The 17,467-nt window shown below is 40.5% G+C and overlaps 2 protein-coding genes across 6 annotated transcripts; one reads left to right on the forward strand and one right to left on the reverse strand.

Annotated features, from left to right (window-relative positions):
• Positions 1–593: 593 nt before the first annotated feature.
• VPS29 (VPS29 retromer complex component) lies at positions 594–4,746 on the reverse strand. Its single transcript, XM_035565652.2, has 4 exons — positions 4,595–4,746; positions 1,948–2,139; positions 1,262–1,497; positions 594–965 (listed from the first exon to the last, which is right to left on the reverse strand). The coding sequence occupies exons 1-4, from the start codon at positions 4,685–4,687 to the stop codon at positions 848–850; spliced, it is 639 nt and encodes a 212-aa protein (XP_035421545.1). The 5' UTR covers positions 4,688–4,746; the 3' UTR covers positions 594–847.
• Positions 3,712–15,833, forward strand: RAD9B (RAD9 checkpoint clamp component B). Of its 5 annotated transcripts, XM_035565639.2 has the most exons (11): positions 4,653–4,784; positions 5,238–5,308; positions 6,233–6,382; positions 6,893–7,007; positions 8,004–8,103; positions 8,736–8,842; positions 10,743–10,849; positions 11,301–11,365; positions 11,925–12,047; positions 12,764–13,019; positions 13,363–15,833. In XM_035565639.2, exons 1-11 carry the CDS (start codon positions 4,751–4,753, stop codon positions 13,489–13,491), a joined length of 1,257 nt encoding a protein of 418 aa, XP_035421532.1. In that variant the 5' UTR covers positions 4,653–4,750; the 3' UTR covers positions 13,492–15,833. The 5 variants fall into 5 exon arrangements, with proteins under 5 accessions (XP_035421529.1, XP_035421532.1, XP_035421531.1 ...); XM_035565636.2 differs by lacking the exons at positions 4,653–4,784; positions 5,238–5,308 and adding an exon at positions 3,712–3,776; XM_035565638.2 differs by lacking the exon at positions 5,238–5,308 and having other exon boundaries at positions 4,677–4,784.
• The last annotated feature ends 1,634 nt before the right edge of the window (positions 15,834–17,467 follow it).

Here is a 17,467-nt window from a genome sequence, read left to right on the forward strand (position 1 = left end):
CTGTTAAAATACATGCAGTTCCCTGAGACTAGGGAAAAGTTCCAGTCTTCTTGAACAACCCATTTTTTAGGCTTCAATAGTAGTACAAGGTGTTATATGGAATTACACTATTTAAAACCTTTATATGTGGAACAAATTATGTAGACATAATATCAGATATAAGCCATAGATAAAGGAAAGCTTCTCTTTACTGTTTATAGAATTAATGAGACTGTCATTCATTAAAGCATAGTGGTGTTTGGAATGGCTTTGAGTATAAAAAGACTGAAGTTCAACTTAGAGTAGTAATTTCCTACTGTGAAATTACTGAAGTGTTCGTTCTAATTTGTCAAAAAATCAATCCAGTTTATTCTTTTAGCTTAATTGGGAATGAAAGAAATGCAAATATCAAACGGATTGTGAAGCAAACCTAACACGTCCCCAGTGCCCTTAACTGTTTTGTTCAAACCTTTTACATTTTTCTTTTAGATGGCACTGAACCAGCACATCAAGCTCTTTGCTAAGCATTAGATAAAGACAGTACTGCCAGCCATTTAAAAAAAAAAAAGCTCTTGCTTTTCTTTTTTTTTCCAACAACAGTTCATAAAGCTTAGTTTTTCTATGAAGTGAAGTTTATTATAACATTAAGGAACAGTATTTAAACAGTTATTTTAATGGCGTATTTTACAAATCAATTCATACAGAGAAAATAAGCAAACACAATGTTGTTTTAAAGTTATTACCAAGAAGCTACATTGTTAAGCTGTTAGCAAGTAAGTGAAGTAGTACTGTAAACTAACAATCAAGTATTGTAGTAACTTGCAGTTCCAGAATGAGATGGTAAAAATGCCAGACAAGCAAATATATTTTAAGATTTTTTGTACTCAATTCTTTCTACTTTCACATCATCTCCAATTAGTTGATAGACATACGTAACTACTGTAGAAGCCTGGATATCCATCAGCACAAATGAAGGAATGATATTGCTAGAAAGAGAGGAAAAAAAATCATATTGTTTGTATATAATAACCTTAGTAGTGTTTCATCGTTAGACTTCTTAGCAGGATTCGCTCTCATTGATTCCAATTTTGTAAGCACAGTACATCAGATCTGAAGCTTTCTTTCTCTGTGTTTCACTCCAGGACACTTAGCAATGACTATAAACCCCTCCTCTGCCTGACATTTAGAATGTAAATATTAACCTTCACAAGGAGTGTTGTTTGTAGTTTAGTTTTGTTATCAGAACAAAAACCCCCACAGGTATTTCCCATACTCTACTTACTTTTCTAAGGCATGATAAGCTCCTGTAGCTGATCCTGGGTTGATATAGAATTTGTTTTCATGTTCAAATGCCTCAAATTTGTGTGTATGTCCTGAAATGAGGATGTCCACATCAAACTGCCTTTGTAGCAGTGCCAGGCTTGCCATATCACCCCAAGGAATGACCTGATGGCCGTGAATCAGCCCAATTTTGAACTGTCCAACAGTTACAACTTTCTGTTCAGGATAATTCAGGTTCTAAAAATCAAAAGTAAAAAAAAAAACCACCATATTAGATTTCAGATTTATATTAAAAAGCTACACAAAACACAGAAATGTGGAAAGCCTATGGAAATACCTTGTGATTGGCTCTACTGCTACCAAAAGAGAGCTACAATACTGCTTTTATGAACACTGTCAAGAATTTCGTAAAGATGCAAGGAACTTCAAAGATCTGACAATGGGAGCTCCTGTTGGCTTGAGTCTTAGTCTTAGCAGCTAAGTACATAAATTAGGTTTATTCATACTGAGGACAGAAGAGAACTTACTGTGCAATTCATATCAGCTGGAACTCCAACTCTTTTGCTCAGTTTGCTTCTCACTCATAGTACTACATAAGCTCAGTTTGCCAACTTTTACTTAAAGTACAAATAACACAAACATTGCTTTTATGTAAGAGATTAACCAAATATCAAAAGAAGCCACTACCTCATCAAAGTCCCCTCTGACAACATGAACATCCCCAGCCAGAGTCTTGAGGTAGTCATAAGTGTCCTTGGTGCAGAGGTTTCCCGTGCAGAGAATGTGTTGGATCTTTCCTGGAACCAGCAGCTTTTTGAATTTGGCTGGGAGGCTGTTGCATCGATGTGGAATGTGAAGATCTCCTAATACTAACACCAACTTACCAGGTGTCACGACAGGGAAGAAAAATCATTACAGATATTTAAGACAAGAATCATTACGTAACAGAAAGCATTGCAATGTCATCAGTTTTGTAACTGCATTTTGATACAAAAGCTACTAAAATAAGAATGAAATGGTGATGGAATATCTCTGCATTTGAGTGAAAACAAGGGCCCTTACTAATCTTGAATGGTGTCAAGAGGAGGGCCTTATGAACTTAAGGGTCTACAGAGGTCTTTTTTATTTTGTTGCTGAAAGCAAGCCACTGCAGAGTATACCAAAAGAACTGTATTAATACTTGATGTAATTTACACAAATTTGGGAACTACCATAAACTATCCCATATTCTGTTTTCACTTAAACATTAAAAAAAGGAAAAGAAAAGATAGAGGACATCTCTACCAGATGTTCTCAAGTACAGACCTGGCTAAACTGTAGTCAGTTCCCTTAAAAATCCTTCAGCCCTGCTTCTTTTTCTACATTAACTAACTTCTGTGTTTTTATCAAGAAAAAAAAAAAAAGAAAGAAAATAGCAAATTTGCAGTGTGTGTTAATAGTTAACCAGAACAGGAAGCTTGTTCCAAGCCCATACTGTAGGAACCACTGAACAACAACACAGTAAGACTAACAAAATAATGAAATGGAAAAAAAAAATAACACTGCAGCAGAGAAGGTAACATAGATTATTGCATACAGTGTTTCTATTACCAGTTTTATCCATTCATAGTTTCATTACAAAATATGCAAGGAAAACAAATTTAATGGCAGCTTTGAAATTATGGGTTCAGATCAAGTAAGGCCATGGTTTGATATTTTAGGCCTTAGGTTTGCTAATAAAGAAGTAATTAATGCAAGCAAAGTAGTGATAAATTAATTCTGCAAGAAGGGTATGGAAAGCTCTATGAAGCATGGGTGTTATGCTCCTACACTGCAACCACTGGATTTAAAGCCAGGCATCCCTGTTAGCCTGATGGACACCTCCCAATTAACTGTGGCAGATTATCCTCCAATCCTAACACTTTGCTGGTAAGACTGTTTCTAAAACGACAGCCATCAAATCTGCGTAAAAGACACAGTCCAGAAATGTATATACACCTACATACATAAGCAAGAGTAACCACATCAAGTCACCTTTCTTAATTTTTAGATTTTTAGGCCATGCAGCTATCTTCATGCTAACAGTCACCAGAAAGGCAAAGAGGACTTGGGTGTTTTTTTTCCCCCTTTTCTAATTAAGAATGTCTTGATGCCATCATGAAACCCATTCATCTTTTGAGAGTATACAGCTGAAAATACTGGTAAACGGTACAGGAATTCTTCAGTCTACAAGCTACCAATTTGAAACCAATCCAGGAAAGAAACACAAAGATACGTCTTTTAATGGCCTTTCAAAAGTTCTCCAAAATACTAACTAGCTCCTTCTTGTGATGATGTACTGGAAAGCAGGTAAAAATGGGTAACAAGTGATTCTGATCATTAAAGTGGCAATCAATGGGTTCTCTTACTGACACCTTGGGATTTAGGCACGCAGTCCCTGTTCTGCACGTGACGTTTAATCACACCGCACTGCCGCTTACACACAGCCCCACTGCAGTCAGCAGAGCTGCACCCAACAGAGATCACCTCCTTCGCTGGTGAGCCCGCAGGCCGCGTTCCCCCAAATCCCACCTGAGCTCCCATTACTTACATTAAAGCTTGGAAAGCCACCGTAACAACAAGTGAAGGCACCCAGGTGTGACTAGGGGCCAGGGTGCAGCTGGGGAGCGAGGAGCAGCGCCTGGGTGCCTCTGGGGGTGCCTTCTGGGTGCCTCCTGACTTTCCTGGGTGCCTCCTGGACGCTTCCTGCCTGTCTTGGGTGCCTCCTGGGTGCCTCCTGTGTACTGTGGGTGCCTCTTGGGTGCCTTCTGCCTGCCCTGGGTGCCTCCTGCCTGCCCCTAGGTGGGTCCTGGGTGCCTCCTGCCTGCCCTGGGTGCCTCCTGGACACTCCCTGCCTGCCCTGGGTGCCCGCTGGCCGCCCCCCGAGCCCGTTCGGCGCACTTACTCTGTGCCCGGCCTTAGGGGCGGCGGAGTTGATCGCAGACAGGGGAATGGAAAACGGGGTGAGACGCGACCAGCGTTAAACGAAAAGGAAGCAACAGAAAAGAGAAACACAGCCGGATGAACGGGGAGGAAAAAAAAATAAAATTAAAATTAAAAAAATCACAATTAATGATTTGTCGGCGTTATGAGAGAAGCGTTAAAATAAAAATCATGAGGGGAAAAAATTAAAAACAAGCCGCTCCGAGCGCAGCCCCCCCCCCTTCCCCAGGCCTAGCCTCCCCCCCTCCGCGTCCCCCCCCCCGGGCGCCGGCTGACGGAGCCCCGTGGTAAGAAGCTGCCGGGAGCGGAGCGCCCCGACCGGGGGACGGGGAACCGGGGGCCGAGCTCCGGGTCCGTGCCCGCCGCCTCTCACCATCCTGCCCGCCGCCGCCCGCGCCTCCCCGCGGAAGCCAGGCCCCGCCGCCGCTACGGCGCCTCCGCTGGGCCAAGCCGGCCCCGAACGCATTTCTCCGCCGCCCGCCCCCCTGCGGCTGCATCCGGGGCCCGCCGTGAGGGGAAGGGCGCGGCCATGAGGGGGGTGCTCGGGGGGGCTCCCCTCAGAGGTACCGAGGGCGGGCAGGGTGCGGGGGGGGTCCCCTCAGGGCGCTGCCTCAGCGCGGGCACGCGTTGAGACCCCCCTGCAGAGCCCTTGGGTGCCCCTCGGTGCGAGGTCCTCGCGCTCGTTGCCGCCACAAAATGTCTTTTTCTGACTAAAATGGTGGTCGGTGTGGCGGTGGGGAGCCCTTCGGGGGGACACCAGGGCATGTCGGTGGCTGCTTGTGCAGGGGGGTGCAAAACCTGAGGTGTGCCTCCGTGGGGCAGCCCTGGAAAGCAGCGAGGTGTCGCTGCCACGGGAAAGGAAAGAGTAGTTTGCCATCATGTCTGTTTTCTTGGAAACGTGTGGGAAACGTGGAATGTTCCCCCTTAAATTATCGTGGAGAAGATGCAGTATAACTAGTTTTAACTTAAAATGCACGTTGCACTGTTTTGTTTTGTTTTGTTTTTTTTCCTGTTAGTATTTGGAAAAGCAATACACGCCATAGCACGTATTAGCGATGAGTTTTGCTTTGACCCCTTAGAAAAAGGTGTAAGTAAATTTGATTAATTGACAGTTTAAAATCTTTGTTGGGAATGTGGTTGTTCTGTTGGATATTGCCTTATCTGTTTTTTTACAGGTACACTTAAGTCTGAGTCACATTCCCTCTCAGCTCCCTCCACTTTCAACGTGGACAAATGCCATATTTTCTGTAATTGTAATTATGCAGATTATATCCTGGAAGATTCATACCTGCTCTGCACCTAATATTCTTGGAATTTGGTGTTACCCAAGGTGAAGCTTGTCCAGGACATCCGGATTAATACCAAGGGTTTTATTTCTATTGTCACGGGTCAAGAGGTTTATGTTTTGTACCACATCAGAAATTGCGTTTGAACAACATGTTTTTGTATTGGTATGACTCAACAGGAAGAATGCCTCCCATTAATCAAACACCACTTCCCGCAGAATTAGGGTTTTCTCTAGAGGTTTCTGAGTTAAAAGTGATCAACTCAGCTTGCTGGGTGGCTGGCAGGTCGCAAGGGGAGATCCTTTCTTTTCATGCGTGAAGTATCCCATAGGTAAAGGCTTTGCTCGTTTGTATGCCTTGTGTGGATGGGTGTACAGGAAGATTGTTTTAGAACAGGCTCCAGTCCTTCACATACCTCAAACACAAGCTGAAGCTCTGAGTGATTAGGTAACTCACACTTCAAAGCTTAACTCACACACTTAAATATCCCGAGATTGGATTCCTGTGCCTGCATTACACCTGTGACTTCTGACCAGTAATAATAAAGGTGATAAATCTGAACATGATAATATGCATGATCCATCTATATTTGTTCTGAGATGGACACATTTAAAGGTTTTGTGGCTTATGCATGCTCCTGAAGCACGGAGGTAGCTTTTTTCTTTTTTTAAAGATTCAGTATGAAATAGTTTGGAGTTAATCAATGATTTTACATTTCTTTTCAGCTTGCCTTAAGATCAGTGAATTCTTCAAGGTCAGCGTATGCGTACATCTTCTTCTCATCTATGTTTTTTCAACATTACTGTTGGACAGCTGTGTCTCAGCCATGTCAGAAAGAAAAACAGTTATCACTTCCATGTAAATTATTCATTAAGGTATGTTTTAACAGTTTGTTATGTCCAGCTTTATAAGCAGCAAATTAGCTCAATTTCCAAATGAAATTATAGGGGGAGGAGGATCATACAGGCATGCAGATCACTCTAAACTTAAGTGCTTCTGAGCAATTCTGCGAAAGAGAGTATTCGTATTTAACTGTTTAAAAGGTGTACTTCCTGAGCTGTGCCCTGCGGTTTCCAAAGCCTGAATCAGTTTAATCTTGGGGTGAAGGAATACTGCGTTTCTGGCTCTTGGGTGTTTCTCCTGTAGCCTTTGAGAACAGTACAGGCCAGGAGAGTTTTGACCAGTTGTTCAGCAAACAGCCCTGTCAGCCACATACTGCAGTCGTGGGTGAGGCTGGCAAAGATCGGTTTCGGCTGCCTCCACGTCTGCTTACAAAGCAGTCTGGGGAAGCCATAAAAGCTCGAGATGAACTGCATGAGGCTAGGGAATAACATTGCAAAACTTCTTGGTGAGTAACCTCTGCACTGATCTTTTTTCTTCCCCAGTCAGTTCTTCCTGTGTTTAGATGTGTAAATGTGCTGGAAAGGAATGTAGAGAAATGCAGCATTTATACAAATACTAATGAGCATCACATAACTTTTCAGCTTCTCTGCAGAAATGGTAGGTTATGCAAAAAGTCACTTTCCAGAAACAGAAGCAGTTTAAAACAGCAGGATAACATAATATTTAGTGTAATTACTAACTGAGTGTAATTGATGGAACATTATGCCAAACACTTTCAGCCTCTTCACATCAAAATTTGTATTCAGCATGTACGTCACCTTGTTAAAAAAAAAAGTTATGACAGGATATATCAGACTAACTTTCTTCAGTTCAGTAGTTATGCATATTATATATTAATTGTCAGCCCACAGCTTACACCATTTAGAATTAGGCTGGTTTCAGTTCTGAAAAACACACTTTATGGAATTTAAAAGGTGAGGGAGGGAAGTCCTGCCTTGGCAGGTGTTTGAACTTGAGGATATAGTGGGTCTTTCTGCTAATAACACTACAGCTCTTTAACGTGGTAGCAGGTCTGATACCCTAATTCCAGCAGAACAGGGTGAATGTTCATTGGCATTAGTCTCCGCAAAACTCATACAGAACCATCATAGCTTGCTGAGCTGGGCTGTGTTTTATATTATTAAACAAATCTAGCTTATATAAAGAGGTTATATATTGAATGAGGTCTCAAGACAATTAAGCTCACTTAGTTCACACATCAGCTCATGCTTATCTAGAAACAGAGACCTGTAGGGTTTGCCTTATGTATTCCACCACCATTTATATTACTGTAACAGTTAAATATTGAAGATTTTTTTTTTCCCATGCATTTGTTGGACTTGTTGCTGTTCATTCATTTGCTGTGAATTCTTAAAAAAACTCAGATGCTAGAGGGAATAACTAATAGGATGAAGGAAGTGTTAGATGGCATTTTAATTCAGTCTTCTATTTGTGGGTGAGTTACTGCTATAGTCAGTTACTTTCTCTATTGAGATGTCTTAAAAGAACAATTAATACTAAAAAAAAAATAAATGTTAGGCCCTTGATTTTTAGACTTTAATGTAAGCTTTACAATTCTAACTATTGATTTTTGTTCGTATGCTTTATACTTAGGTATTATAAAAACATATAATCTGACTTTCCAAGAATGTGATCCACTGCAGGCTGTTTTTGCAAAGCACATGTGTCCAAACATACTTAAAGTCCACTCCAGGTAATGAATAGAAAAGTATTTTTCTGAAAAATCATCCAGGAGACAGTACTGCTGTTATAGTTATTAACATAAACAAAGTTTGGTTAGGGCCCGCAGTCAAAAATGGTGAGTTGCTAAATCCATTGTTCTAATACTTGATATGTCACGTTACAACTTCAGAAACAGGGATCATTCTGCCATGAATCCTGCTGCAACCTTGAGAAGTGTGTAGTGTATAATTTGAATTCACACCTTTGATCAACTTCCACCTCCAGCAAATAAAGGGGTGCTTAAATTTTATGGGCAAAGAATCTAGTAATAAAAGTAGAAGGGTTTTTAATTGCCGTATGTATGCATATAGAAAGGTAGCAGCACTATATGTGTATGCGAGGCTGATTGGGCAACATACACAGGTATTAAATGTAAGCAAATTTGATTTCATAATTGCTAGTTGTATTTTTAGATTTCTTACATACCTAGTACTGTATAAATCAGTTTTAAAGCTACAGCATACTTGAAGGGTTGCACATTTCAAAGGTGTTTTTTCCAACGATATTGCCGAGGAGCAATTTTAATTTCTAATGCCAGTAACAATTGCTAGATAATAACTTGCGTCATGTAAAATTATTTTAATACTAAATTAAATTTTATAGGCTGCTGGCTGATATAATGATCCACTTTCCAACCAGTCAAGAAGAAGTAACTTTATCAGTTACTCCAATGAAGGTTTGTTTCAGGAGTTACGCTGAGGAAGACGCTGGTAAGGAAATGCAAAATCCAAAGGGCTGTTGGGACTACAGAACGGGTGAACTGCAGGAATAACCTGCAACAGAAATGGAAAATCCATTTCATGGCTGAATGAGATGGAGATTTTTAAGTCAGACTGCTAACCTCTGGCTTAAGAAACGATGGTTTTAATAATATTTTCCTGGTATCGGTGGCAGATAGCAGACTGAGCAGCCAATTGAAATAAATTACGCCATTTGCTGTAGGCTTCAACAGAGGTAATTACCGTGCTGTAAGAGCAGAAGCATGGAAACAGACAGGGAAAAGGAGATAATATTAGGCTTTAAAATGAACTATTTAAATCAGAGTAACATAATTAGAGAATTGATACTGTTACAGAGTGTATCTAGTGTGTTAGCTGGCCTAATACTGTTATGTTGTGTGTTGTTATTTTCGGATCTGAGATGGAGAACAGTCCAGATTCTTGGCGTGTGACTCAGACTAATTTTAATGTTATGATTGTGTTTTTGAAGTACAGGTTCTTGTGTATCATATAATAAAGGGATGCTTTTCATACTTCTGACCAAAGCTGAGGATAATGACCTAGAAAAAGATGACTACCTGGAGTGTAGGTGTGGGGATTGTGCTTAGAACAGGCTAAAACAGTGGAGAGCAAGAAGGATTAAGTGGTGGAAACTGACAGAAATGAAACAGGAAAGAAATTACTGAAAATACTATAAAAAGATTACATTTTGAAGGAAAAAAAATATTATTTTAAAAACATACTTTTAAAAGCATTATTGTAAGAAGGAGAGTGAAAAAATAGTAGGTAGAAATGCAGTGGGATACTGAAAAAAAATGAACAATCAAACAGGAGAAAAAGAGGAACGACAGGTGTGGTTTTTGTTGCGTAGCATGCGATGCAGAGTACTGCCTGCAGCAGATGTTGTGCATGCTCTGAAACAGAGCGTGTCCTTTGAACATACCATCTGCTGATGGATTGGGTTTTTCCACATTCAGGTTTAATTTTCAGAGACAGAAATTACAGCTTCTGCCTAGGCTTGTTTTCATTTGCACGTGGTAGGCTCTGCCTTGGAGAAGTTGGCAGGTATGCTGTAAACATTTATTTTTGCAGTTCTAAGGAACTTTACAAGAGTGTATTTGACCATGCAGTAGGGCCTTGTTGAAGGCTGAGAAAAAAACTCTTCAGCAAAGAAAGAGGAGGCTGGGACTAGCTTAATACTTCCCTAGCGGCCTGGCTTTGGAAGAGAACTGCTTAAGCTGGTGTATTTTTCTGAATGCCTCTGAGACTGTGGTGCAGTTACAGTACCCTCTTATTTTCTTACCCACGGTACCCTCTTATTTATAGTACCCTCTTATTTTCTTTTCACACACCTGATAATAGCTAGTGAGTAGTCAGATGACAGCGAGCAACAATTGAATACCTGATGCTGGAGACCTTATTTTCCATCGTCATTTGCACAGTATCAGGAAAAGATGACAGTTTAGAATAAGTAACCCAAGTCTGTTTTCATGGTCCTCTAATCATAATCGCTGACAACCATCAATCCGTTACAGTCATGCTGCATTTTGGTCTTCCCATCTATGCAGCAGTAAGAAGCTGGCAATCGCATTTGTGATCAATGCCTGTAGATAAAGCAGATTTACAGGAATGACAGCAGGCATCAGGACTCCATCGCATAGCGGAACATAAAATAAGTTCTGTTAAAAGCTGTGTAAATCCCCATAATATGCTGTAAATAATTTCAGGAGTTCTTTATTTTATTTAAATATAAATTTAGATAAGCTAAACATCTATTATTGTTAGTCACCATTTGTCGAGACAGTGCTAACAAAAGCATCACGATTTAATTGTAGTTTTGAGTTCAAATCTCACTGTTCTGAATTCTCGACTTTCTTGTTATTTCAAACAGACTTTTCAAAGACAATGCTTACTGAAATACAGCTAAATCCAGATGAATTTGACTACTTCCAAGTTGGAGTAGATTCTGAAGTGACGTTTTGCCTTAAAGAATTGAGGGTAAGTTAAGTATTTGTCAATTTCCATTAATTTGCATGACTTGATGTGGGCAATGAAGAACGATTCCTCCTGTAAGTGTTGCACCAGGGGCCCCCTGGCTGGTAGCAGGATTTCACCAGCTGGTTAAGGATTGGCTTTAAAAACAGGCATCCTTAGGATACTGCAGAGTCCCTCACAGCAGCCTTTGAAAGGCAAAGCTTTTAAACCAGCAGAAAAGTAATTTCAGTGCTGGGCAGACACATAACTACTGGAGAAGGCATCATGGGCACAGTACCTCTACTGCAGAGGTTTCTTAGGGAAAGCTCCAGGCGGAGAAGGCAGGAAATGGACTCTAGAAGCAGCAGACTTCTACTTTTTTGCCAGTAAACAACAGCTGCAATAAACGTGTTCTCTGATGTTAATCTTCATCTGTGTTTAAAATAGCACTTAACCACTCACCCCTTCTTTTCAGGGACTACTGGCATTTTCCGAAGCTACCCACGGTCCTGTCTCAATCCATTTTGACATATCTGGGAAGTACGTTCTGGAACTACCTATCTAGCCATAGCACAGTTACAACTCTACAGCTGTTTTTTTTGACTGCAGGTCACTTGATACGTATTTAACTGTAAAAAAATGTTCATTTCAGAATAGAAGCTCTATTTCTAATTAATTTGCAATACCGGGTTAAGTAGTTTGTTACTGCGCATAAAGCATTTAACATGGACACCTGGATTACTAAACTAGCCATGCTGTCTAGCAAGCACCTACAAGCTGCCTGGACACTTCAGGTTCTCAAGCCTAATACATGCAGTTTTATTTAGTGGACAAAAGAAATGACACATTTTTAGTTTAAAATATAACTTTAGCAGTTTTTATTTAAAACTACAATTTAACTAAGCATAATATTGTATAGTATTTGCTTGTTGATGTATTTAAATCTAAAAGAAAGCCATCTTAGGTTCTTAAGCAGCAAATATTAATTTTTTCAGCTGGGTATTTTGTGATCTGCATCTATAGAATTGCATGAGCTGTGTTTCCTCCCAAAATACATGTAATGATGCATGCTGCTTCGTCTGTACATGTTTGTGTTTAGACCAGTTGCTTTCAGCATTGAAGACATGGTGCTGGAAGCCAGCTTTATTTTGGCTACGTTGTCTGACATCGACAACGGGACAGCTTCCCAGGAGCCCACATGCTGTTCACGGATTCCAGAAAGGTAACAGCGGGGTGGGTGAGGGAGGCAGGTTGACTTAGCAGGCTGAAAAGTTGAAGTTCAAAGTTTTCCTGCTAGGTCAAAGCGATCTGCGTATTCTTGCAGGGTGTTCATAAGCACTATACTGATCCTGCAGCATTTTTTGCGTAGGAAAACTGTGAACTCTATGAACTAGATACATTCAGAAAAAGGTTGAAATAGTTTGAAGCCCAGCCAGAGCGTGGCAGGGAGACCTCAATCTCTTTCTCCACCTGTGGATTCTTTTCATCAAAGCTACAGCTGCAGTCTGCTGTTTGTATAGGCAGTGCCACAGTTCAGACAGCCACCGGGTGCTTGAGCAGCCTGAGTCACCTCACGGGTCTCTTACCTATTGCAAGCGTGCAAGGGAATGGTTTTAGTTACGCAGTCCTTTCTTGATCACAACTTCCATTATCTGTACCACTGAGGAACTGTTTCTGTAGCAAAAGGTGAGCCAGCAGCCAAGCCTTTTGGCATTATTTCTTAATATCGTGAACAGCACTGAAGCTTTTGGCACAAAGGAGAGCATTCCACACTAGCCTCTCATTAGCTTTACCTCCATGGAGTTCTGTTGCAGTAAGAGGGGAAGATACTTGCTGAATCTGTTGTAAAGCTGTAACGCCTGCCATTAGCAGGCAAAGACGCTTTAACAAAGACACGCAGAGGCCAATTACTAATCTGACCTACACTCTCTGATCTAGCTCAAAGGCGTACATGGGCAAATCCGAAAACTCCTCCATGGATAAGGACTGTAATGCAGAAGCAGTTGCTTCCAAAAAGCCACGGCAGAATGAAAACGAACAGAACCCAGAGCCAGCGGCACCTGCAAGTCCTGTGGCAAAACAGAATACGTGGAACTCGGGGAACGTTTTGAAACATCTTGAGGGAACAGCCATGCCCGAGCCAGATGACCAAGCAGTGCTGGAAGCAGAGTCAAGAGAAGCTCATTATCACAAGGTAAGGACACTCCCGGTCATATTTATGTTGTATTATAAAACAGTGAAATACCTTAGCTGTCATTTAAAAGCTGGATGCTGCATGTAGTCCAGGGGCTACAACTACATGTTGGTACTCACTGAGTGGCATTTCAATGGAACCAGCTTTCATAGCAGCGTAGCTGACAAAAACACCATGTTTAGCTATAATGCTGAAAATACTTTACTAGGAAACACCACCACAGACTGACAGAGACTTTAAAATGTATTTTGAAAATGGCAAAAGCGTCAGAAATAATTAATTAACCCCCAAATTCTGTATCACATGCATAACGTCTTACTCTTGCAAATGTTGCATTTTCCAGTTTCAGTTCTTGTTCTTTGGAGCAGTTTCTCCTAAGAAGGATGCCATCAATCACACCTCCCATAGTTTAGCAACAGCTAGTGACACTGAAGAGGATTTTGGCAACATGCAGAGCTCGCAAGTTCTCTAGTAACATGAGGTGTACGAATCCAAGACTAACGTGGACCGCCTTGAAAGACAGAAGCGTATTTGACATGGTGTAGAGCAGTTTCTAGCCTTAGAAAGAAGTTTAATTCTGTTACAAAAACGTCCTGCAGTTCTTAGGCAAGCTGGAACTTGATGGAAGCTACTTGTTTGGTAAATTGCATTTCACTAACATCTATTGTCAAAGTCTGGGAAGTGGATGGAAATTCCACTTAAGTGTGTTTGTTTTTTTTTCCCCTCCAAGGGGAATGTACCAAAAGGACAGAACTACTTGGTACAGAGCACTCTATCATTTCCTGCCATGTCAGTACCAGTTAAATGTTTATTCTCTACATTAAGCACCAGTACTAATCATTTTAAAGCCGTAGCTGCTGTCATAATATAAATTTAGGTCGTTTAGATTTGTATATGTGTTCTGTAGACACATTGCTTTGCATGTTCAGCTTTCCAGTCTCACAAGAGAATTCAAACTGCGTTAGCACTTCAGACAAATTAAGCTACTGTTGTAAAGTCAGAAGCTCTGAATAGGAAACCCACCTACTGCAGCACCGCCAAATAAATACATTATTGCTATATAACAGCTGGTATTCTTACAGAAATTTTGTAGTAGTATTTAGCTGAATAAATGCATTTCTATGACAAGTTTGGTTAAAGAAATAAAAATTGTGATTAAAAATTATTTGAAAACACGGCTTACGAGTTCTTGTGTTTCAGCCTTGAGTTGTTCTTTTCCCTTCCCTCACCTCCTCCAGCAGAAGTCAGTGACGGGGCTCTCTGGCCCTGGTCACTACATCTCAACAACAAGCCACAAAACTGCTTGCAGCCACTTTCCTGGGGAGAGAACGTCCACAAATGCTTTTTGGTGCAGCAGGATAATGGATCAATGTGATTTATATTGAACAGAGTTGGAGATCTGTACAACAGCAGGGCACACATTTGCTCACTGCTAAACAAGCTTGCAGAGAAAATTACCGTGTAGTATTTCCAAAGTCACACTCAAAATACTGACATTTCCAATCTTTGGTTGATTTAAAAGACAGTTATTCTGCTTGCCAAACTCTTACAGAGGAGTTCTGTGTAGTGGGGCATGGCATCACTTACAGACAGATTTGAGGACACCGCGGAGCTCTGAACGAGAGCCAGACACCTTAAGTAGTGGCTGGGCAGCTCTGTGCTACCAGCAACGTCACTGCAGCAACGAACAGAATTTTTGCAGTCAACTTTACTTTAAAAAACACATTTTAGTATAAATACTATATTTATTAAATATCTTTACAATTCATTTAAATGTATTTACAGAACTATTCCTGCATAAGTTATACCTCAGACATGAAATTCACATAATTGCCTCTTACGTAAGCATAGATGATAGTCTCATTTTAACAACAACAAAAAAGCATCCTCATTAGATACAGACTCAGATTTGCTTCATTATTTCAGCTATCTTTGCAAGAACTACTTCATACAGTCGGTTTCTACACACACACACGAAGTCTGATTCCTCCCTGGCGAGAGGATGTCCATTACAAGAGATGGAGATTCCATCACAAGATACGTTACAGCTTTGCTAGACCTTCACACCTCTCCCCTCTCCCTTACTCAGTCATAACTGTCTGGTCCCAAAATCTTTTTCTTCCCTTCTATTTATCTGCTGTACCTTCTTTAGAAACGCAAAGAAAGCAAATTTAGAGGGAAACTGTATGCTGGAGGTCTCCCAAAGATAGCCATAAAAGTAGCACAGAACCACAGAGTTTTCCAATTCACCACATCTTAGCCCTTTTTCACCCAAATACCCAGTAACACTGCTGCAGAAATCCCAACTCCCGCGAGCACTATTACCTGTCGTGGTACCGTAGTACTGGTATCTAAAAATCTCTTCCTTTTCCTTCAGATTACTGCTCCCTACCAACCAGCTCCTGACAGCTAACAAAAACCTTCGGCAGCAGCTGAAATCAGCCTGTTCTCCCTTCAAGCGTGTTTCCATTACGCAGAACACCTTTCTTGTACGTTCCTCTTATGAATAGTCACAATAAACTAATTCCTAGGAAGTGTTACTGCTTCATGCATCATTTAAAGTTATTTTGATAGTATGGGCTCTGTCGATCCCTCTTCCAAAAATTTGTTGTGCGCAGACAGCTTAAGTTCATAGGAAGAAATTAGGTTTGATATGTTTAGAGTGCACTTCTTAAGAACAAAAACAAAAACAAGCATGTGATAAAAATATCGATTCTTTATAATACAGTATTGCTTTATAAACAGATGGAAAAGCTATAAGCTTTACTGGTCTTTGGTGTGTCCAGTGAGGGATAAACTCATGATTTGTAAATTAAAATCCAAATTTGTTCTTTATTTAAAAAAAAAATCATGACGTGATATGAGGCAAATGGCTTTATAGATACTGCTTAGCTAAGAACTGCTTTAACACAGACAGCAAGGCATAGACTCAAACCCACCAGGCGGCACAGTTTAGCTTCTGAGAAGGTGGCAGAATCTCCCTGATCCAGGGTTCCAGACCCCGGACCAGCAGAGGCAGAGTACAGCGCATGCAACATCTCACTCGGGGGTAAGCACCTTTGCCATACTCATTTATCTGATCCACAAATATTTCTCAATTTGTACTTCTAGAAAGTGGGGGGAAAAAAATAATGAAGGTTGGGCACGAGCGTACTGAGAGCAAGGGGTCAGAGTGCAAAACGGTCAGGTCTACAAGGGCATTGTTTTAAGGTGAGTTCAATTGATCAAATCAGCTCTAATAAAGAAACACGAGAGTAAATACTGGAGAATACAATGTAAAGATACCCAGATTTGAGAGAGCAGCACCCCTCCCAAATGCTAGAAAGAAAGCCCTATACTGCAGCATGAATACATTCCTTCTAACGAGACAGCTAGATACAGCTTGTTCAGTTTTAAAAAACAAGGACTGACAATTTGTGCAAAGTTATTCACCACTCACTGCTCCGTGTATCGCGAAACTAGGTAATTTTTCTTCATTAATAGAATCCTCCCCGTACCCTCACCAAAATAGTATTTTGGTCAAGTTAGGGTAGTTAAGGCATTTTGACAAGTAATTACAAGGTGATTTAAAATAGAGAGCTAACATTACGCCAATTTAGGAATAGCAGATAAATTACCGAAGAGCTTCCAAATTAATCACTTATTATAAATGAAATGCCTGTTACAAGCACGATGCATTGAAATATAGTAAAATGACATGTACATGGTACATGTTAAATGATCTTAAATAAAAGCTTGACATAGTTACGCAAATATACAGTACAAGTCCACAAAAATTCTTTAAACAAGTTGAGGTAACCTCAAACTTAAACAGTTTTAATACAATAAACCAGGTAGTAAATATCTCCTTTTGAGAGCAGGTAAGATTACTTACTGACCAAGTTTAACTGCACTCACCTAAACATCGACATTACCCGACTTTTTATATATATAAAAACATGGCTTTAATTTATTTCTACATACTCTTCTACCAGCAAAAAAGTTAATGAAAAACTGACCAAAAATATATATATCTTTACAGCTATCAGCTATCTGTATGAACCTCGGAAAAGAAAGGAAAGCTTGCTGGAACAGGGGGAACAATTGTGAGCTACTGTAATTCAAAAGGAAATGTCATATTGCAAAGTGGCTGTTAGATAACTGTAAACATCATTAAGGTTCATTCTGAAAACCCTAAACTTTAGTTACTGAAATGTAAGTTTTGCCGATTATTCATTAATAGTTTCCATTTATGTACTTACTGCTGCTGCCACAGCATAAGCAAAGAGGCGCGTGGTTGAGAGCCAGAAATACAAGGGTCAGCTGGGCTTAGACTGGTCCAGCATGTGCTGTTCTACACAAGCAAGAGTGGCAATATTAACACAAATCACGTTTAGTTAACAACAAAGTTATCCACCAAAAGTGAAGATGTTCAGAGTTGAGGCTGATCTGTTCTTTGCGCAGCCTCC

The sequence above is a fragment of the Cygnus atratus genome, chromosome 17 (assembly GCF_013377495.2).
Source record: "Cygnus atratus isolate AKBS03 ecotype Queensland, Australia chromosome 17, CAtr_DNAZoo_HiC_assembly, whole genome shotgun sequence".
NCBI lineage: Eukaryota > Metazoa > Chordata > Aves > Anseriformes > Anatidae > Cygnus > Cygnus atratus.

What these genes read in the sequence shown, in the direction of transcription:
- VPS29 (XM_035565652.2), bottom strand. Translation starts at nt 4,687, where the DNA reads ATGCGTTCGGGGCCGGCTTGGCCCAGCGGAGGCGCCGTAGCGGCGGCG. An exon ending in GGGCGGCGGCGGGCAGGATG is followed by an intron (nt 2,140 to 4,594) that starts GTGAGAGGCGGC and finishes ACACCTGGTAAG; the next exon opens with TTGGTGTTAGTATTAGGAGA. An exon ending in GCTTATCATGCCTTAGAAAA is followed by an intron (nt 966 to 1,261) that starts GTAAGTAGAGTA and finishes CTCTCTTTCTAG; the next exon opens with CAATATCATTCCTTCATTTG.
- RAD9B (XM_035565635.2), top strand. Translation starts at nt 5,192, where the DNA reads ATGCACGTTGCACTGTTTTGTTTTGTTTTGTTTTTTTTCCTGTTAGTA. An exon ending in TTGACCCCTTAGAAAAAGGT is followed by an intron (nt 5,309 to 6,232) that starts GTAAGTAAATTT and finishes ATTTCTTTTCAG; the next exon opens with CTTGCCTTAAGATCAGTGAA. An exon ending in TTTGCCTTAAAGAATTGAGG is followed by an intron (nt 10,850 to 11,300) that starts GTAAGTTAAGTA and finishes CCTTCTTTTCAG; the next exon opens with GGACTACTGGCATTTTCCGA.